Raw genomic sequence first — 21,591 nt, forward strand, 5'->3', positions numbered from 1 at the left:
AGGAGCAGCTGGAGCAAAGAGCCAGGTGAGCCTATCCAGACAGGCAGATGGGGGACCGACACAGGTAGAGGCAGCAGCACAGAGTCTACCAATGAGTGTAATTCAGAAAGTAGATCTGATTGGCTTACGCAGTTATTTTACATAAGGCATTTGTATATAATTTCGCAGTTCTTTAAACTCCGAATTAAACAGGTAAATAATTATGTGCATGTTATTGGGTGATGTTTATTGACCTTCCTAATAAGACAGTGATATCTAAGTTAAAGTTTGTGTCCCAGAATTTAATGCCATGGTTGTTTCTTCTGTGCCATCAGGCTCATTGATTTAGGTTGTAGCAGTTTAAAAGAATTTATGTATATCAGGGACAGAAAAGTCTGTACCATGTGTACTTAGCATTGACTATTAAATACATACCCGTTATTTTCAGCCCATTTAAAGATATGCTTATGAATCTACTGGCGCTATTCCACTGGCATACAGGAACCAGGCCGTACCCGGCCTATACCATGACGAGACACTACTTACAGCACGGTTCCTGCTTCCTTCAGTTCACTGCAGAAGGGTTAGCTCGGTAAAGTTGTTGCTGGATTTGGAGAACATCAGACTATTGTTATTATTAATATTAATATCCATCCATCCAATTTCCAAACCGCTTATCCTACTGGGTCGCGGGGGGTCCAGAGCCTATCCCGGAAGCAATGGGCACGAGGCAGGGAACAAGCCAGGATGGGGGGCCAGCCCATCGCAGGGCACACTCACCCATGCACTCCTATGGGCAGTTTAGTAACTACAATTATTATTTATTATTGTCACGATGCGGGTGAAGCGCTGGGAAGCGCACAGGCAGGTAAGCCGGCAAGGAACAGGCGAGCAGGCGAACTCGGGGAAAACGGGGATTTATTGAAACGGGAACGGGACAACGGAAGGTTCACAGGCACTGACATCTACTAACATCAGTGACAGACACTGAACTCTGGTAAGACATGGACTCAAATAGACAGGACTGATTGAAAATAATCGGACACAGCTGGGTACGATCAGGGAAGCACACGTGGATAATCAGTGGGGCGTGGGACACATGAGGATCGTACGAGCCGGGCATGACAATTATTATCATTATTATTATTATCATCATCATTCGGGATGCACATAACTGGTACGCAAGTATGCATTCACCTTTAAAAACAAAATGGGCTTGTCATGAAAAATGAGTGTGTCCTGGTGTGTAACCCCCTCGCACACATAAAACCTGTTAATGTATTAATTAAATACAACACAGGATAAACAAGGTTTCATTCCCACGTGGTTTTCCATAACAGTGATGCAGTGGCTATTGTGTACTCCCAACTGATATCAATGTAGTGAATAAAGTGGAAGATGTCCCCTCCTTTGCCCTTCTTGGACATGGTAATCTAATTACCAATGGTAATTAAGGTTTCACATTCACTCAAGAGCCATGTCTGTAAGTTACCGCTAATGTTATTGGCCAGAGGACACATTATGGGTAGACTGTACCATTTTGCTTCCATTCCTACACTACACCATAATGGTAAAATGGCAATATGCAAGCGGGATTCACTGTTTGTGTGAATGGGATACAAGAGACTGAGGAGAGAAATTGTCCCCACCTGAGTAAATGGCTGCACTGTTTACCTTCCTTGTCTGTTTTTCTTTTCCATGGAATATTACAAAAAATTACTGTGCGTTTTAACCTTTATACCACAAATGAAGCACGAATTAGCATATAAGGGTTAAAATGCACAATAATTTCTTGTCATGTTAGTGCAAATGCACATAAAATAAGTGCGCATTTACACTGTTACAACAATTGATTGCATTCACCTTTAAAAGTGATACACATGGCATATTGTAGCAAATTTGCACAAAATAATTATTATAATGCTACCAGTAAAATTCATCTTCAGATTTGTTTATTGTGTGTGTTGTCTCTTTTTCTGAGCAATTGGACTATATAGTGAAAAGACAACCAGGGCTAAAACCCCCTTTTGTGCTTACTATACATTGGCACTTCTTGCAGACTGTGGTGTCTTACATCCTCTTTTTTTAAACAAAATTCTGTAGTGTCACGTTTAATAGTTCTTTTAACATCAGGTTCATTTTATGGACTGCTTGTAATCGATCTCCACCAGCCCTGAATACGATATTCAGGCAGATATTCCAATTTTGCATTATTTGTGTTCTTTTCTCTGAGTGCATGTTTATGGGTCTCGCTAGGTACCCCAGTCACAGTGGGGTGACTGTATATGTCCCTGACGGCTGCCACTATTATGTTGCAGCTTATGCCAGTAGGTCAAACAATTAGAAAAATGTACAAATATGGCTGCATACAAATGCAAAATACACAAAACTTCATATTTATGGTCAGAGTGAAGTACACAAAAATACCATGTTGTTAGATTGAAAATATAATAAAGTATTATTTAACGAATGAGATATTTAGGTAGTGTTAATCCAAAAATTTGAAATCGACAAGTGAACACAGAATGACAGACAAACAGATTTTTTTTCTGTCAGCGGAATCAATAACACCTGTTCTTGCTAAACCAAGCTACCACTATATTTTGCTGTATATTTAAACAATATGGTTTACCATAAAATGGCAAGATATTTTTATAGTATGTTTCGTTAATATGACTGTTGATTTGACAGGGAAAAATCGTACCACATGCACAGAAAAATAAACTTTTTGGCCACTAAAATAGATGAAGCTTCTTTCTGTACCATTAAACTAATCTAGTAGTAAGTCTGACTTTCAGTTTGATTTTACTAACAGGTGTCGATAGCAAACATTGCATTGTTACATGTTTACGTAATTAATGCTGCATTATCATTTGGTGTGTGTGACATCATTCAAAGTCTGTCTCCGCCTCCTCATATAATAATAGTTGCAGTAGGTCTTTGCACTCTATGAGCTCTAGCACCTCAAAGTTTGCAAATTAAGCACTAGTGGAAACCAGCGTTAAGGAGCAATACTGGCACCTATGTTGGAGTGTAAATCAGATAGTTACTGGTACTGGATTTTTTACAATACCTTTATGTGTAATATTAACATATTGATATTTCATTTTTTAAAATATCATTATCATTAATACAGTATATCACCCCTATGGCACCCCCTTGGTAAGTTGCCATGGGCAAATGTTACTGTTTCACTGTGGTCTTCAGACTCATGGGGACTGACACAATCCTCATAGCCAGCCCTGTCAGTGCTAGTGGTCGCATTGAAGTCAACCATGACCAGAGGAGTTTCACCTCATGGGCATCCTTCAACCACCGATCGAGGTTGCGAGTAAAATGTCTCCTTCAACGAGGCATCACTCACCATGGTCGGAGCATACAACAGACGGAGACAACAGACAAGACATCCAAGGAGTGCCTTAGCCTCATAATATACTCGTTACTCGCTACAGCAACGGCTACTCCCTGAGTATAGCTGCCGTCAGACCAACCAGACCAAAAGTAGGTATACCCAACTACAGATATTTGGCCACTTCCCTGTCTGCGTACGTCAGAGTGCTGCAACTGAAATGCAGAGTTTACGAAGCTTCCCCGATAGCAGAAGAAGATGGTCATCTTGCCAGAGAGAGAAGACGTTCCACACGCGTCCCCGGATGGGTCGCCTCAAACTGGGACCCAAGTTGCATGTCACCATGCAGCAGACGCCACACCAGGCCTGATCCCCAACAGGCTCTCTGTTAGCTCTTTGACGGTTTCGACTCGCCAGGGGATGGGGCTCCCGAAGGCATTCCCCCATCCCCTTCTTGGTGTTTGCAGCATTCCTGCGGGCGGCTGCAGCAGAGCTACTCTCGTGGAGAGCAGAAGAGTATCAGGCTTGTTTGCTAGCAGGGGTTCTTTTTGGCAGTGGAAAGAGTGCCATAAGTGAATGAATCGCAGTCACTTATCCCTATATATTGAATAGCCGCTACCGGAGTAAAGGGGCTTCTGATATTTCAAAACTTGCTGTTGCTGGAAAAGGTAAGCTAGTGCTCTGTCTGTGTTTATTAACTTGTCCTTTGGATCCAGGAAGGAACTGATCGTGCAGTACAGCCAGCTTTCAGAGGAGGCTGCATGGAGGGAGCGGAGGGCACTATGGAGGGCACAGAGACTCTGGCTACACCAGGCCAGGACTCGGTATCTGCAGGAGGATCAGCAATTAATTGAGGTCAGTGTCCTCCTGTGGATGCACACACCCACTGACACACTTACTTATACCTCTCTGTTAACCAAAGTTTTGTGATGTCAATGTGATGGTTGTTAAGCAAACCACAGCAAAACTAACTGATAAGTGGGACCTTGAAGTTTTTAGAATATACTAATAGCTTTTCCATTGTTCTTAAATGTACTCCTCTGACTAGGAACAGTCTGTAATTTAGCTAATGTGCTTTTGCTTTCTTGTGCCCAGGCTCTCCTGGAGAGGTTTCCACTAGAACAAAGGGAAGTCTCCCAGGAATCCCCCCCTTTATTAGCCAGCTTGGAGCAGCCCATCCTGGTGGGTTTGCTGGGAGTTAGTCAACATTGTGGTGTTTTGACAGAGAAAGGTTTGGTTCTGAGGTGCTCCAATGCACCTTGTGCCTATTTACAATCTATTAATGCTTTATCTTACTATGCTCTTTGTCTGTGTAGGAACAAAAGGTGTCTGATGGTGCATCCGAGAGATCACAGGGCGTTCTAGACAATGTCTCTACAATCATCCCACAAATCCCTGTGGCTTCTACCACTCAGCCCACTCCCATCAATAACCCTAAGCCCTTAACCCCAGCTGAGCCGAACCTCAATGATTTTCTCAACAAACTTCCTCGAGCTGCAGACAGTCGACAAGTGGATTTGGCTTTGCAGGATATCGGCTCTGACCTTTCAGAGGGAAATTCTGCTCTAATAGAACATGACATCTATACAGATATTCCCCATAACCCCCTACGGGCTGTTTGGCCTCGGTGGGGTCATGCAGTACAGCCACACTTCAGTTGCCTAACAGGACTGACCTATGACCAGCAGAGCTCCAGAAATGAATGTCAGCTTTCCACAGTTGACTCTGAAATCATTCAAGGTCTGTTACCACAGACCGGGATGCAGGACACTTGTCCAGAGTCAGTAAGTGTAGGTCCAGTTGTTGAGGTCGATTCTACTGTGCAGAAACAGGCAGAACACCTTGCAAGTGCCTTTGTTACTGGGGGAGAGTTTAAGTGCAGTCAGATCTGTGCTGGCAGCTTTGAGGACCTTGTTTCCCAAGTAAAGATTGAATCAAATGAACCTATACCTACTGTACAAGGATCTGCTTCAGATGCAAGCTCAGAGCCTTCAGAGCCAAAGCCCCTGCCTGACAGTACGTATGGACGCACTTCAGACTCTACCCTTGGAATTGGGTGCATAGTTTTGGGCACAGAACCAGTCCCGGCCTCACTTCCTGGAAGTGCTTACGGACACTCCTCGGACTCTGTGTTGGACGTGAGCTGTGTGGTTAAAGGCCCAAAGTCAGTCCAGGCCTCACTTCCTGGAAGTGCTTACGGACACTCCTCTGAGTCTGTGTTGGACGCGGGCTGTGTGGTTAAAGGCCAAGAGCCAGTCCAGGCCTCACTTCCTGGAAGTACTTATGGACACTCCTCGGACTCTGTGTTGGACGCGGGCTGTGTGGTTAAAGGCCAAGAGCCAGTCCAGGCCTCACTTCCTGGAAGTACTTATGGACACTCCTCGGACTCTGTGTTGGATGTGGGCTGTGTGGTTAAAGGCCCAGAGCCAGTCCCGGCCTCACTTCCTGGAAGTGCTTACGGACACTCCTCAGACTCTGTGTTGGACGTGGGCTGTGTGGTTAAAGGCCCAAAGTCAGTCCAGGCCTCACTTCCTGGAAGTGCTTATGGACACTCCTCGGACTCTGTGTTGGACGTGGGCTGTGTGGTTAAAGGCCCAGAGCCAGTCCCGGCCTCACTTCCTGGAAGTGCTTACGGACACTCCTCAGACTCTGTATTGGACGTGGGCTGTGTGGTTAAAGGCCCAGAGCCAGTCCAGGCCTCACTTCCTGGAAGCGCTTACGGACACTCCTCAGACTCTGTGTTGGACGCGGGCTGTGTGGTTAAAGGCCCAGAGCCAGTCCAGGCCTCACTTCCTGGAAGTACTTATGGACACTCATTGGATTCTGTGAGTTGTGTGTTTAAAAGCACAGTGCCTGTACAAGTCGCAGCTGTTCTCGATGAGACCAGTGTCAACCTGGATGCCAAGAACCCAAAATTTGGTATGGCTTTAAGATGGTTTAACATGTGCACAGTTTTTAACTATGTAATTCTACACTAAAACCTGTCATAAATAAACTAATTATATTAATGGACATTATTGGGCAGGTGCAGGGAGCTGGGGCTGCTTGAGTACCTGCCCCTTTTGCATGAATGATTGAAAGTCCCCCTTTATCAAAGTTTACAGGGGAACTTTGTGTGGTTCCTACTAGGGTTGCAAAATTCTGGGAATTTGGAAACTTGGAAACTTTCCAATGGGATTAACATAACTATATGTGAATTAGTGGGAATAAACTGGAAATTTAAGAGAACTTGAATTTAGTATCTTGCACCATAATCTTGGTTAAAACAACCAGATTTAATGCAAATTCAGTTAAATTTATAACCTGCACTGTGCATTCCGCCATCACATGCACAGGTAATTTCTAGAATAATGCACACTATAGCACACTGTTGCGTTTGAGCCCATTACTATATCCAGTCAAATACGTTTGATGATATTACAGTTGTATAAGTTTAACTAGGAAATAGTAAATCAAAATGTGTTTATACAGCAGCCAGCTAGCCAGTAAATCAGATATACTAAATGTAAGTTAGCTAACACAATTTCATTGATAGTTTAAGTTTTGGAACCCGATCGCCTCATAATGCATTGATTGAGTTTAAATACAATTCACAAACACAGACAGAAACCATGTACATGCCGTCAGAATCGTGAGACACTGAACTTTATGGTGCTAATTATGATATCCCTGCATAACCAAGTGCTTGTGAGTAATTGTGTGTGTAAAAACACTCCAGAATAAGCATCTGCATCAAAATGCACTGCTTATAAGTCATATTCTATATTATCCATGAGGTCTGCTTTTTTTTGTTGTATTTGATGGTTTGCGCAGAGTTCGACAGCTCGCCGAAACAGTCCGGCTCTGCTTGTTTATTATTATGGACAAAACACCTGTTATAGCATATAAATAAGAAAACAGCATTCTGTTCATTAGGAAGCCATTTGCTTGACATTTTTTGCACAAAATTTATTCACAAAAGTCTTCATGTACCTGTTTGATATCAAGCTCTAAATTTCAAAAATTCCCCACCTTAACTTCCCGTGGAAGGTTTCTAGCAATTTCCCAGAAATTTTATGCCCCTTGGAAACCATAGTTCCTACTGCAGTTTCTCTATTTTAGCATAAAAATATTAACCAGCAGCATTGTTCTGATGATGATTATTATTCTGCTGGAAAGACACCAAGCACATGTCCAGAACCTTCTTTAGTACAGGCACTTGAATCTTAATCTGAATTTGCTCATAAATTGAGATTAGTGTTGTCATGTGTATGGCCTGAAACTGTTGTGTATTTTTCTTTTGGATTAACATTTTAATTTAGTTTTGTTTACGCTATATATTTCCACTTAAACATTTCTAGGAACTTGTGAACACATCAGGTTATATAAGAAAATTGATTGTAATTATGTCCTGTCTTTTGTGTGTCTATACACACAATCACTCAGGTACCCCCAAGGAGCACAGGCTGCTTGAAGGAATGTCTGTATGGCCATGCAGCCTCCCGAGCGGGGAGGCAGAGGAAGAGGATTACCTCCGCTGTCTGGCTACGCAGTACCCAGTGGAGCAGTACCAAGATGACTACCACCTCCTTAGTTAGTGGGAGCCTCCATTACTCACTAACAGTACTGGCCTACACGTTGTACTCAGTTACTTTTGGCACAAAGTTGCCAGAGGAATAAACATTTTCTTCACTCTAAAGCAAATTTTCGGGCTATTAAAATCTATCTGTTCAAGGACACCTCTACTAGCCTGAAACACTCCATGTGACCTGAATGCTCTCAGTGTTGTACTTTGTCTAATACATTTTATTGGATTATTGCTACGATTAGAAGACGTTGTGAAGCTCTTGCTCCAGAACTGCCTATACATATCTGGGCATTCATTGGAAGCTCTACCTAGCTGCACTTATACCTAGTATTGCAGTAATCGAGACCACTTATTTTTTTTTGTCTCGGTCTGAGGACTCGAGAATTTATTTCAAGACCAGTCAAGACCACTCATCAAAACGCCTCCGTATTAATCTATATAACGGCTTAATTTTCATGTTTAACTCGGAGAACCCGACAACACAAAATGCATTGATTTCCGCACCAATTAATCACAGGCTCGTAATTTTGGATAGGTATAAGGCACAGACATTAATCTTTTTAATCAAGAGAACTTATTTGATCCGGTAATCCAAGTTGCAGAGTATTCCAGAGTGCGCGTAACGAATCGTATATATTTTAAACATTTTCCATGAAAAAGCACCTCTAATATTCCATAAAAAACAATATTATTCACATTAGACGGATGACGAAGCACATATTCATTTCTACAATGATCCATGCACCCTTCTAGTAAAAACATATTGGTAACTTGTTACTTAAAGCAGTCATTATATCGCATTATACTTCATAATGCACTATAATACATTCATAAAGTATTATAGACACAACTATAGCTATTCTTCAAAAGGCATAACACATAGTGATGCATAATATGCATTATGAATGCTCTATGAAAATCATCTATAATGTGCTATACCACTGAGTGTATATACTAATGTAAAACCATGCATTGCTGTTTATCAGATAACAAGCTACCAAATGAATGCAAAGATATTCGTGAAAGATATTCATTTCTGTCTGGCACTAACTGTATTCCTGCACTATACAAAGCCATAGAAAGGTTCCCAATTAAACCCTATATTCCCACATCATAGAGACTGTAATCTCAGCATTTATAAGATATTTGAAATGCCTGCAAATTTTTGTATCAGATGAGAGTAATAATTGAGAAATTTCAATAGGTGCAAGTAGTTTTTCCTCATGAGAAGGATATCAAGACTGTGCACATGTCCACATTTGCACATCAAATTATGATATATCTGAGTAGCCCAGAATGTCGGGAAAACAAAAGCGCAAAGTATATGCAGCTAACTCATTTACATACAATGCGATTAGTCTAAAATCAAAGGGATAGAAAAATACTCAAAAATGGGTAGGGTTCAAAGGGTTAACAGTACTGTGATTGGGTGTAAAACATCCTGCTTCAAAGTTCAAATGCAACCAATAATGTGCGTCTTATTTGAAAAAATGTACATTTGTACAGAAACGTTTATATTGAAATTAAAAAAAAAACGTCTTGGTCTCACCTTGCCTTGGTCTTGGTCTTGTCTCAGTCTCGATACACTCTGGTCTTGGAAATGACTTGGTCTCAGTTTAGGTGGTCTTGACTGCATCACTCCCTATACCTAGTCAACTCCATGACATAACATTGTGCTCATAATGTGCTGATTTCCTGCTAGACTAAGTAAATGTAAATTTTGCTTCAAACCCACGAAGACACTAACGCTGATGCTACATTTTCTCTCCTTCACAGCAGCGGCCTATGACTCTCAGCTGCTTCAGCAGATCATCCGTGGTCCCTATGGCTTCCCAGGGTCCCCAGCGATGTGGAGGGCCACCGATGCCACAGCTGTGCAGCTCAGCGAGATGGTGTCTCTGCCTGTATTGATGAAGCACTCCGTCACTACACCACTGATCACACAGTGCGTCCCCTTTAATGTATCTGCGTGTGTGTTCCAGTATGTGTATTGCTGGATTTGCTAGGATTGTACTATAAAAACATACATGCATGCTTTAATTAGATGTGGTGAGATCCATGTGTGGCTAAAAACCAAAGTTGGATGAGGTATGATGGAAGCAGTGAAGTGTTTTTAATTTCTGAATAAATGAATGAACCTTCTCAACAGTGCGTGGAGGTCAGGGACAGTACCTCAGGATTGGCAAACCAGGTGGCGGTCCCCTTGTTTAAAAAAGGAGACCGGAGGGTGTGTTCCAACTACAGAGGGATCACATTTCTCAGCCTTCCTGGAAAAGTCTATTCTAGTGTGCTGGAGAGGAGGGTCGATAGTCGAATCTTAAATTCAGGAGGAATGATGCGTTTTTCGTCCTGGCCGTGGAACACTGGACCATCTTTATATCCTTGCAAGGGTAGTGGAGGGAGCCTGGGAGTTTACTCATCCAGTCTACATGTATTTTGTGGACTTGGATAAGGCTTACAACCGGGTTCCCCGAAGTGCTCTGTGGGGGGTGCTTCGAGTGTATGTGGTTTTGGGCTCACTACTGCGGGCGATTCTGTCACAATGAACGGAGCGGAAGCTTGGTCTGCATTGCCATTCATAATTCGGACTTGTTCCTGGTGCATGTTGGGCTCTGCCAGGGCTACCCTTTGTCCCCGGTCCTGTTTATAATATTTATGGACAGGATTTCTGGGCGCAGCCAGGGTGTTGAGGGTGTCCAGTTTGGTGGCCTCAGGATTGCGTTGCTGCTTTTTGCGGATGAAGTGGTCCTGTTGGCTTCATCTGCTGGGGACTTCCAACGTGCTCTGGGGCAGTTCACAGCTGAGTGCGTGAGATGAGGATTAGCACGTCCAAGTCCGAGACCATAGTTCTCTGCCAGAAATGGGTGGATTGCCCTCTTCAGGTTAGGGAGGAGGTACTGCCTCAAGTGGAGGAGTTTAAGTGTCTCGGGGTATCGCTCATGAGTGAGGGTAGAAAAGATCGAGAGCTGGACAGATAGATCAGAGCGGTGAATGCAGTATTGCAGGCACTTAACTGGTTAGTTGTGGCCAAAAAAAAAACTAAGCCTGAAAGCAAAGCTCTCGATCTATTGGTCTATCTTTGTTCGTACCCTCACCTATGGTCATGAGCTGTGAGTAGTGACCAAAAGAATGAGATTGCAGATACAGGCGGCAGAAATGAGGTTTCTCTGAGGGTGTCTGGGCTCTCCCTTATTAATAGGGTCGGAAGTTCAGATATCCGGGAGAGACATAAAGTAGAACTGCTGCTTCTCCATGTTGAAAGCAGCCAGTTGAGGTGGTTTGGACACCTGGTGCGGATGCCTTCTAGGCGGTTACCTGGAGAGGTTTTCAATGCATGTCCCACAGGGATGAAGCCCTGTGGCAGACCCAGGACACGTTTGATGAATTATATCTCTTGGCTGGCCTGGGAACACCTCAGCATCACCCCCCGAAGAGCTGGGCTGGGGAGAGGGAGGTCTGGGTATCCCTCCTGAAGTTGCTACCCCCGCGACCCGGAGAAGCAGATGATGATGATGATGAATGAATGTGACATTTATATATCACTTTTCAAGACACCCAAAGCAGAAGCAATGGGGAGCCATTTCAGTCACAACCACTGTGTAGCCCCCACCTGGATGATGTGACGGCAGCCATTCTCTGCCAGTACATTCAATACACAGTAGCTAAGGTGGCGAAGGGGCAGGAGTGAATTCACCAGTTAGATATAGGGGATGATTAGAAGGCCATATTTGGTAGGCTCACAGTAGGCAGTTTTTCTCTAGAAATAAGTCACTTCCTTTGAGTTACAGAAGGAAATGTAACATTTAGAAAGACTAGACAGAGCTGTAAAGGTCTGCTGTGAGATGTGTGCAGAATGTCTGGGGAATAGTTGAAGATTTGGTGAGAGAAGTGTCTGGTAAACAGTTGGGGTGTATTTACGTCCTCACAGACTACTGGTGGGGAGGCATGTTAAACAAGTGCATATTATTAATGTGCCTAAGTGTGTCGGCAGCATATATATTAAAAATGTAGAGATATTCCCATTCTGAGCTGCGTAAATATGTAGTCACACATTCCTCCTGTCTATAAAGAGCAGGTAGAGCGTTCTAGAGGGCCAGCTTTGGGTTGCTGCCATCATTGACGGCTTCATTTCAGCACGTATCCATCTGCAGTGTGTCCCTGGTAAACAAAGCCGTGGTGGATTACTTCTTTGTGGAGCTGGAGGTGGAGCACCACTTCGAGGCCCTCAGGCACTTCTTGCTCATGGAGGATGGCGAGTTTGCTCAGTCACTCAGTGATTTGCTGTTTGAAAAGGTGAGACTAGAGCACATTGGTGCCATGTAGCGAGTAAGTGCAGTGAGTCATTGGTCATCTTGGCTTTACTTAGCTATTCAAATCCCTGAAAAACGATCTGCTTGGCCTAGCTATTAAAATCTGAATATTTTTCTGAAATAATAACCTCATTTAGTATAAATAGATTGAAATATTAAAATTAGAGGCAGTTTTTTCAAGTTTATTGAAATGATGAACATTGGACCCCTGCCCTCTTGGATGCTTTCTTTTATGGGATTTCTGCTGTCACACCTCTCCCCCATTACAATTCTCCCCCAAGCTGAGTAGTGGCCAGACTCCTGGGGAGCTCCTGACACCCCTGGTGCTGAACTCCATCCTTAGCAAGGCTCTGCAGTACAGCCTGCATGGGGGCAACGCTCTGGCTGCCAACTTTACCTTTGCCCTACGCTTCCTCCCTGAGCGCTTCCACCCGCACGCCCCTGACGCGCTGCAGTGCCTGGAGCTGTGCTACAAGGTGAGGTGGCCGACCCTCAGTGGCCCAGTCCAACCAAGGGCATAGGTCTACTGTGCTGATCTGATTTTACCTGTTTCTGTGTTTGTCCCACAGGTGGATTGGCCGCTGAACATTATCATCACCGACAGCTGCATGGACAAATACAACCGCCTGTTCTCCTTCCTCCTCCAGCTGAAGCACATGGTTTGGACTCTGCGGGATGTCTGGTTCCACTTAAAGAGGGCTGGTGAGTGCTGTGTGTGTCTGTTTATGTAGCAACCAGTGTCCAAGAGTACTTTGTACCAATGAAGTATATATGGGGTATGCACTATCTCTGGTTTTTTATAACATTGAAGTATGAATGGGCTTTGTGCCGTCTCTGATCCTCTATACCAGTGAGGTATGAATGGAGTATTTGCTGTCTCCGGTCTTATATATTAGGGATAGGCAGTCTTATCTTGAAAGGGCCAGTGTGTATGCAGGTTTTTAGGGTAACCTTTAGATTGGCTGTCTAAGTCCATGTTTGAGAACTCTTCAGCCCTATAATTAGTAACCTAATTAATTGGTAATCTAACTAGGGAATTGCAGCGAAAACCGGCATACACAATGACCCTTTTCGGATAAGAAATGTGGTTAAAAATGTGCTCCATACCATTGATGAATGAATGGAGTATGTGTGTTCTCTGGTCCTCTATACCAGTGAAGTATGAATAGGATATGTGCTGTGTCTGTGTCCCAGCACTGGTAAAGGGGGCTGGCCAGTCAACCCAGTTCCGCCAACTGCAGCTATACCGACATGAGATGCAGCACTTTGTCAAGGTTATTCAAGGCTACATCGCAAACCAGATCCTGCAGGTGTCCTGGAGTGAGTTCACTCACAAACTGGCCAACATCAGCGACCTGGACTCCATCCATCGCACCCATGCAGACTACCTTAATAGGGCCATCTTCAGGTGGGTTGGTGAATTGCATGGAATTGTTAGTCACAGCTTAGTCAATATGAATTAGACAGAAAATAATGGATAGATAAAAAGAGTTATCCATTTATCTGAAGCAATGCTCAACTCAAATATGAATATCAATTCTCAGACTTGTTTTAAAATTAAAATTGATGCAAGGCCACTAATGCTAACTAGTTTGACACCATTTTAGATTAAAACAAAGACAGTTGTATCATTGGTTGTGTTTTAAATAGGATTTGTTAACATTTTTAGGGATGTAGTATTTATATGAAATTCTCTGAACACTTTTAGGAGTTAAATAAATGTAATTGCTCTTCTCTTCCCTCTCTTCCACAGAGGTCTGCTAACAGAGAAGGCTGCCCCCGTCATGAACATCATCCATAGCATTTTCAGCCTGATCCTTAAGTTCCGAGCCCAGCTGATCGCACAGCCCTGGAGCAACCAGCAAGGGGAAGCAGTACATCCCAGTTTTGTGGCCATGCAGCAGTCCTACAACACATTTAAGTACTATTCCCACTTCCTCTTCAAAGGTAAGGAAAACACGCATATATTGGAAATGCTTCACATCCAGTTGTCATTATAATTCAGTCCAAGCCACAAGTTTCATTTCTTTGTTCCCCCAGTGTCTGTACCATCACATATTCATTTATTTTCATTAGAAACACATTCCCTGTTTATATAATAAATTGATGACAAGAAACATCTCAAAAGTTTTGGGTTGTAAATCCATCCATTTTCCAAACCACTTGCGGGGGGTCCGGAGCCTATCCCGGAAGCAATGGGCACGAGGCAGGGAACAACCCAGGATGGGGGGCCAGCCCATCGCAGGGCACACTCACATACCATTCACTCACACACCATTCACTCACACATGCACTCCTATGGGCAATTTAGCAAGTCCAATTAGCCTCAGTATGTTTTCGGACTATGGGGGGAAACCGGAGTACCCGGAAGAAACCCCACAACAACATGGGGAGAACATGCAAACTCCGCACCCATGTAGCCCAGGCGGAGACTTGAACCTGGGTCCCAGAGGTGTGAGGAAACAGTGCTAACCACTGCACCACCATGCCGTCCCTCATTGTAGAATCTTCATTAATAAATGTTTTTGAAAAATGTTTAGGCTAGAATCTGGGTTTATTCTACACTGATTGATGTCAGTGTATATTTATCCACGTTGGACGTGTTGGGACCAGTGTTATTATTGTAAATTAAAATGAAAATGAACACAATTAATAAAAAAAAAATCTCCTCTTTAAAAGATATGCCTGTTATACCGCTAAATTAACTAAATAAACGTAAGGGTATGCTGAATTTATGCATATTACTAACTTATGGGCATCCCAGTATGCCTCTCATTAATATTTTAGACATACTATTAATTTTCCTTTCGAGTTGTGTGTAAGAAAGGTCTGTATAGTGCCAAGTGGTTGCACTCCTTGTCATATGTTATTGCTTAGTCTTGCCGCTCTCTAATGTACTACAGGTAATTTTTTGAATTTAGAACAATTAAACGAAAAAAATTTAGCTTATAATAATTCATTATTCTTCCTGAATGTTTTTTCCTATGAGTGGAATTCATTCATTTCAGTATAACTACTTAATGAGTTAGAACATCTGTCCTGTGAACATAACTCTCCCCAGGTCTATAGCCAAACATTGCTCATGGCAGTAGGAGTTCTTTGAGACTTCAGAAGCTTATGGTGCATTCCATTACATTTATAACTATTAATACATTTAACAAAATAAACATTTTTTTATATTTATAAAATAGAATTACTGTGTGGGGCGGCATGGTGGTGCAGTGGTTAGCACCGTTGCCTCACACCTCTGGGACCCAGGTTCGAGTCTCCGCTTGGGTCACGTGTGTGGAGTTTGCATGTTCTCCCCATGTCGTCGTGGGGTTTCCTCCGGGTACTCCGGTTTCCCCCCACAGTCCAAAAACATGCTGAGGCTAATTGGACTTGCTAAATTGCCCATAGGTGTGAGAGTGAATGGTGTGTGAGTGTGCCCTGCGATGGGCTGGCCCCCCATCCTGGGTTGTTCCCTGCCTCGTGCCCATTGCTTCCGGGATAGACTCTGGACCCCCCGCGACCCAGTAGGATAAGCGGTTTGGAAAATGGATGGATGGATGTTAACTGTGTAAGCCACCATGTTGAAATAGGAATCTTGTACAACAGAATTCTCTCTGACATAAACATTACAGTGAGATATTCAAATGCAGGATTAGTAGCGATTTCACACCAATGAAGGGACTTGATTATTAGAGATTCAGCTGGAAAGTGGAAGTGTATAAAAGTCATGCATTTATTCCTAACACTAGTACACGACAGACATTAGACTTAACACGAAACAAAGACAGAACAGAACAAACCAGAATAAAAGCAATGAGCAAGATGGAATATGGAAACTTAATTAAATGGGTACCCTTAAAGGAAATACTGTTTGGCACAGCAAGCCTTTGATTGTAGAAGCACAACCCAAAATTACACAACAAAAGACTAAGATTGGTTGGATTAGCAAGTGAATGAAAGGGAGTTTCAACATGGTTGTGGATGGGGCCTGTCAATGGGTAACAGGAAGGGAATAATGCACCATGGGAATAGTTACAACAGAATAAACAAAGAAAATTGTTCCCTGTGAGTAGCTGTTGTAGGTTTCTACAGCGTGAGTTACTTGAGGATGTGATAGACACTGTAGTAAGGATAAAGAGCTTAGACTGGAAAGGAGGACACTGATTGTTTGTGTGTGTGTGTGTGTGTGAGAGAGAGAAAGAGAGAGACTACTGGAGGGTGTTAGGAGGAAAAAGGGAGGTTGGGAACAGGAAGTGAAAAATGACAGCTTCAATAGCAGTGGGGCCATGTTCAAAACCTGGCTTGCTGTTGCAGATCAGATTACCCCTAGGTGAGGCTTTGTTGTACAAATCAGCTCTAACCAGCAGGGGGACAACCAGCAGGTCCTACTTCACTTGTAACTCTGAAATGTGTTGCGGTTTGAAGCTATTTACGGTTTGAATGCTGTCAGGTGTATTTATGATATGATTCTATAGCTAGATTGTCCAATATGATTAATGGAGATTACACCCTTGTGTAAGTCTCCTTGTTGTGGGCGAGGGAGTGATTGAATCAGTTCAATCTATATTTTAGTCTTTAAAGTTGATTCCTGCCTTGAGGCAAGTGCCTGCATGCCCAATTAAATATGCTTGTATTATCAGTGTTGACCACTAAGGACACAATTCAAATGTTATTAAACTACTATGGCTGACCACTACAGATGCAATTTTAAATGGTGAGGTACTGCTATGGTTTACCATTAGAGGCGCAATTTAAAGGGTGTGGTGCTGCTATGGTCAACCACTAGAGGCTCTACAGAGCATTCTTCCTTCATTGGGGGCCCCAGCCATGTAAGCCTAATGGAGGGGGTCATTGGTGACCCCGGAGGAAGAGGGGGGGGGGGTGACAAATGGCGTCAGGGCAGGCCTACAGGCTTCTGACCCCTAAGTGGTTACAGTGGTGTTCACTGATTACTGTCTTAACCAAGGAGATACCTAGGCGGTTGCTAGATGATTGACACACATCTTCAGTGCATGCACATGCCGCCTGCAGCTAATATCTGCACTTTGCGCGGTTTACAACCTTTTGTAGTTACTACTAAAGCGAGATGGTGCTTGTGTGATGGCGATGGATCCAAATAGTGAATATACTATATCTCGTCACAATTGGTGCTTAACCATGGCAGGTTTCAGGTAACGGAGACTCTCTCTGATTTACAAATGGCATACACTTGGCTTACAGCGCAAAGCAGTGTTAACTTTCATTCAAGTAGGCATAGAGCCTTTTTTGAAGTTCCAAAAGTACAGTACCTGGTGCACTGGAAAAGCGCCCTAAAAAAGGTTCCTACTGTGGGAGCACTACAGAAGTTCCTGGTTCCTGAAAAAAGTTCCTGAGGTGGGAAATTATCACTCATGTTCAGCCACACACATCCAATGGCTTACGTTTCTCTGTCTCTCCAATGCAGTTGTCACCAAGCTGGTCAACAGGGGTTATCAGCCTCACCTGGAGGACTTCCTGCTCCGTATCAACTTCAACAACTACTATAAGGACTTCTGAGGAGCCTTTCATGAGACAAGGCCTTTAGTCATGTGTAAAAATGAACAGAACCATGGCAGACTTCTGTCCCACTGTTAAACGGACATATGAAATGTCCATGTGTTTGTTAAAAGGATATATAAAAATACAGATTGTTTGCTCTGTGTATTTGTGCCGGTTCATATGCTTTGTACAATCTCATACAAAGGTAAATATTGTATTTTAAATTCCTGAATATATGCTTTGAACATCTAGAGGTGATAATGCATTTGCTGATGTTCAGTGTTTTGCAGTGTGAAATGAAAGAACCAATAAAGACTAATTTAAACAAGACATTATGTCTTCTCACTGTGTGTTCAGTGTAGGTTTGTGTGAGCCTGGAACATCTCCAAGTAAGCACAGGCTATGAGGCAGGGTAACACTGTGGATGGGATACCAGTCCATCACGTCACATATTAAAGGTAAAGGCACTGTGGGAGGATACCGGAGTACCCAGAGGAAACCCCCAAAGCACTGTAAATAAGCAAACAGAAAGGACCCCACAAACCTGGATATGAGGTCTTCTGTTGTATTACCATTATAAATGCTCTTCAGTGGTGAGGTAGATGTGCAGAATGAATCAAACTAAATGCAGGGGCAAGGCAAGCTGGATTGTATAAGGTACTGTATAATGTTCCCAAATGATCAGCAGGATCAATCATTTAATTGTATTCCCTGGCCTTCGGGTAATGTTCCCAGACTTCACCTTACCCTTCTGCTTTTTAATTTCTGTCATAATACAAAGGAAATTAAGAGCACGTTCCTTATGTTTCATTATGAATCTACATGGTGCTGAGGTCAATTTACTTCGCATGCAGAGCACAAGGACGAAACATTTGCGTGATATTTTTTTTTGTTTTGTTTAGTTGAAACTGCACCCTAAACCGTTTTAGTTTCATTTTAAATGATTAAATCTTTATCATTTTAAAATTATTTTGCAATCATTCTTGTAACTTTACATGGGGGAGCATAAATAATGTAGCACCATGCTATTAATTATGTATTAATTAACCACAAACTATAAGTCTTAGTTACATACAGATCTCATGATCGTTCATCATTAATAAATTGTGGCAATTTTCTCTCTAATTCTGTAAATATTTGTGAAATACTGAAGGAACTAATGAAGGAGCAAGTAATACTGATCTCATACTTAATATTCATTAATGAATTATGACGCATCTTTTATCTCAAGTAGACCAATGTACCGTATTTGTTCAGGATTTGCACTTCAGTACAGTCAAACTTCCCTTATTTGGACCTCCAATATACAGGCACCTCCCTCTACTGCGCAGCTCTAGACACTCGCATGCACAAATTAATTTTACACAACCAGCAGCTGTTGTTACGAGCCACAGTCTAGGGTTGGGGCGTAACAGTATAAAGGGGAAAGGGTACGTGGAGTAAGGGAAGTACAGGGTGCGATAGACAAGGGAACATACGTGGACAAAGGGGTATTTTTTTAAAGATATTTTTCTGTTCCTATTGACACGCCATGGACACAGAACAAATAAACCCGGTGTAAAAGGACTCAGGAGTCATAACGAAATCAATAAGCAAAATCCAGCTTCCGAACGCAACTAAAACCTAAGTGCAGAGAAAACAAAAACACAATGACGAATTCAACACCTTACTCCCTATCCAAACAGCAGAATACAACAAAAGCTCGCAAAACAAAAATGGCAGTCACTCCCTACGCACCTGACACATAAACACAGCATACACAGAGATCAAAGCGTCAAAGTCCGCTTTGTTAACCAAAAGTTAACCAAAATCCGGGCAAGAGCTTGAAACCAAATTGCAAGTAAACCCAAGCGAAAGTATAGACAAGGGCAAAGCGAAAATCAGAAATCCAATAAACCAAATAAATCATACACAGTAATATCCATCAATGAAAAGCAAACCAATAATAATCAATAAGTGAGCTCCTGAGACGTCTTGGGGTTGACTTTTCACTTCAGAAGACGGAAGTGACGAATACGGCATACAGAGAGTTGTGGGCAGAGCTGAACTTACAGCGGCATGTAAAACTGCCAAGAGGGTCTAGCTGCAGACGCCTGTATAGTGGAGCTCCACTGGAAATACGTCACCTCCACAGGAAACATGTAGGGTTAGGGTTAAGGTTAGGGTTAGGGTTTATTCACTGTAACACAGAGTTGAGATCACGTGTTTCCTGTGGAAGTGACATATTTCCGGTGGAGCTCCACTTTACAGGTGTCTGCAGCTGGACCCTTCTCTAAAACTGCAAAACCCATTGCTTCAAAAAGGAAGCGTAGTGTCAAGTACCTTCAAAAGAAGCTCAATATCATTACAGAGATACAAAAAGGAAAATCACACAGAGTTGTTGCAGACCATTTTGGAGTGGCTAAGTCTACGGTAGGCGATATTTCAAAGAAAAATCATCCACCTCACTTGATGCTGGTTAAAAACTGGATGATTCGCTAACTCAGACTGAAATAACATCCTATTATAAGCCTTGTACCTCATAAATACCATGTAATTTGTATGTGTACACATGTACGTTGTACTGTACTGTTCATGTATTTCTAAGTCACCGGCATCCCTTGGTCCCATTATGCCCGGATAAGGGAGGTTTGACTGTATTACCTGAGTTAATAATTTGTGCCCCCTTAAATAAAGTGTTTCTTACATCATATCCTTTCACTATGTAAGTATTGCATGTTATGCCCATTGCAATATCCCAATATATATCTCCCCCAGCCACCACCACTCCAAATTAGGCCCCCCCAAGGTCAAACTCCTTCCGACTCCACTGTTATGATCAACAGGAAAAAAATTAATTTACAAATAGATTTACAATTATTTAACAATACTGTTATTTCATGTTCCAGCATGCATGCATTTGTTGAGTTGCATTAAAGACACCTCAGCAAAAAAAACTCCACCATCTCATTTCTGCAGTCTTCTTATTATATGACTCATAAAACGTACATTTTCAATTTATGCTTGGAAAGACATACAGACTTCAGAATGGCGGTGAATTCCAGACTGAAAATGTTTACAATCAAACAGGTTGTGCTGGTCTGGATCTATAAACTAGTCAATCAGTATGCACTCTGGATGGACCTGTAGTTTTTGGATATAGCACCATTCATTATACATTAAATATGCAAATGAGGCATTCTCATATTCACACTGTCTTTCATCGTGTTTCCCTTTGAACCAGCTGATGTGTCCCTCTGGGGGTGCTACATGTCCCAGATCTCACAGAGCAGCGGCGTGAGCTCCTGTTCGTTGGCACGCCAGGAGAGTAGCATCTCAGCATGGTGGTGGCTGAGCGTGCGCAGTTCCGTCAGCCTTCCCAGCAGACGCGCAAACTGCTGCGGCTCCTGTGGATGGTGCAGCTTGCAGAACTTGTGCAGGATCTCCAGCACAGGCTCCTGCAGCTGCTCCACAGCCCCCTGATCCTTCACATAGGGACGGTCTGCGGAGCAGGGTGGCCATCAGAAATGTAATAACTCGTGTGTGTGTGTGTGTGTGTGTGTGTGTGTGTGTGTGTGTGTGTGTGTATATATATATATATATATATATATATATATATATCATACTCTACTTTTTCTAGTATGTTTTGACAAAAAACACAACATAGGAATATTACAGTGAGTTGGTAATTTCTGTAAAGACAATTTACACAAGGGGTTTTTCTTTAGTAGATTTGAAAATTGCATATCCATCCATCTATACTTCCATTCATCCATCCAAACTTCTAATCACTTTCCCTGGTCATGGGTGTTGGGGGGTGGCGAGTGTAGCATATCCCAGGCAGCACAAGTCTGGGGTTTATCCTGAAAGCCAGTCAGTCACTGAACACATACACACAA

At 42.7% G+C, this 21,591-nt stretch overlaps 2 protein-coding genes across 8 annotated transcripts in view; one reads left to right on the top strand and one right to left on the bottom strand.

The window, feature by feature from the left end:
• tubgcp6 (tubulin, gamma complex associated protein 6) overlaps positions 1-18,043 on the top strand; it is a 43,293-nt gene extending 25,250 nt beyond the window's left edge. For all 4 annotated transcript variants that reach the window (XM_049007589.1, XM_049007588.1, XM_049007586.1 and 1 more), the window contains exons 14-25: positions 1-25; positions 4,045-4,183; positions 4,424-4,510; positions 4,645-6,247; positions 7,754-7,900; positions 9,672-9,840; positions 12,047-12,188; positions 12,487-12,681; positions 12,775-12,907; positions 13,400-13,613; positions 13,959-14,152; positions 17,640-18,043. The exon at positions 1-25 is cut by the window's left edge and continues 91 nt beyond it. In XM_049007589.1, the coding sequence (XP_048863546.1) occupies positions 1-25; positions 4,045-4,183; positions 4,424-4,510; positions 4,645-6,247; positions 7,754-7,900; positions 9,672-9,840; positions 12,047-12,188; positions 12,487-12,681; positions 12,775-12,907; positions 13,400-13,613; positions 13,959-14,152; positions 17,640-17,731 (3,140 nt within the window). In that variant the 3' untranslated portion in view covers positions 17,732-18,043. The remainder of the gene's footprint in view (positions 26-4,044; positions 4,184-4,423; positions 4,511-4,644; positions 6,248-7,753; positions 7,901-9,671; positions 9,841-12,046; positions 12,189-12,486; positions 12,682-12,774; positions 12,908-13,399; positions 13,614-13,958; positions 14,153-17,639) is intronic.
• A 547-nt stretch (positions 18,044-18,590) lies between these two features.
• nr1h4 (nuclear receptor subfamily 1, group H, member 4) overlaps positions 18,591-21,591 on the bottom strand; it is a 41,052-nt gene continuing 38,051 nt past the window's right edge. For all 4 annotated transcript variants that reach the window (XM_049007612.1, XM_049007613.1, XM_049007611.1 and 1 more), the window contains one exon: positions 18,591-21,194. In XM_049007612.1, coding sequence (XP_048863569.1) covers positions 20,959-21,194 — 236 coding nt within the window. In that variant the 3' untranslated portion in view covers positions 18,591-20,958. The remainder of the gene's footprint in view (positions 21,195-21,591) is intronic.

Source organism: Brienomyrus brachyistius, chromosome 3 (assembly GCF_023856365.1).
Source record: "Brienomyrus brachyistius isolate T26 chromosome 3, BBRACH_0.4, whole genome shotgun sequence".
NCBI lineage: Eukaryota > Metazoa > Chordata > Actinopteri > Osteoglossiformes > Mormyridae > Brienomyrus > Brienomyrus brachyistius.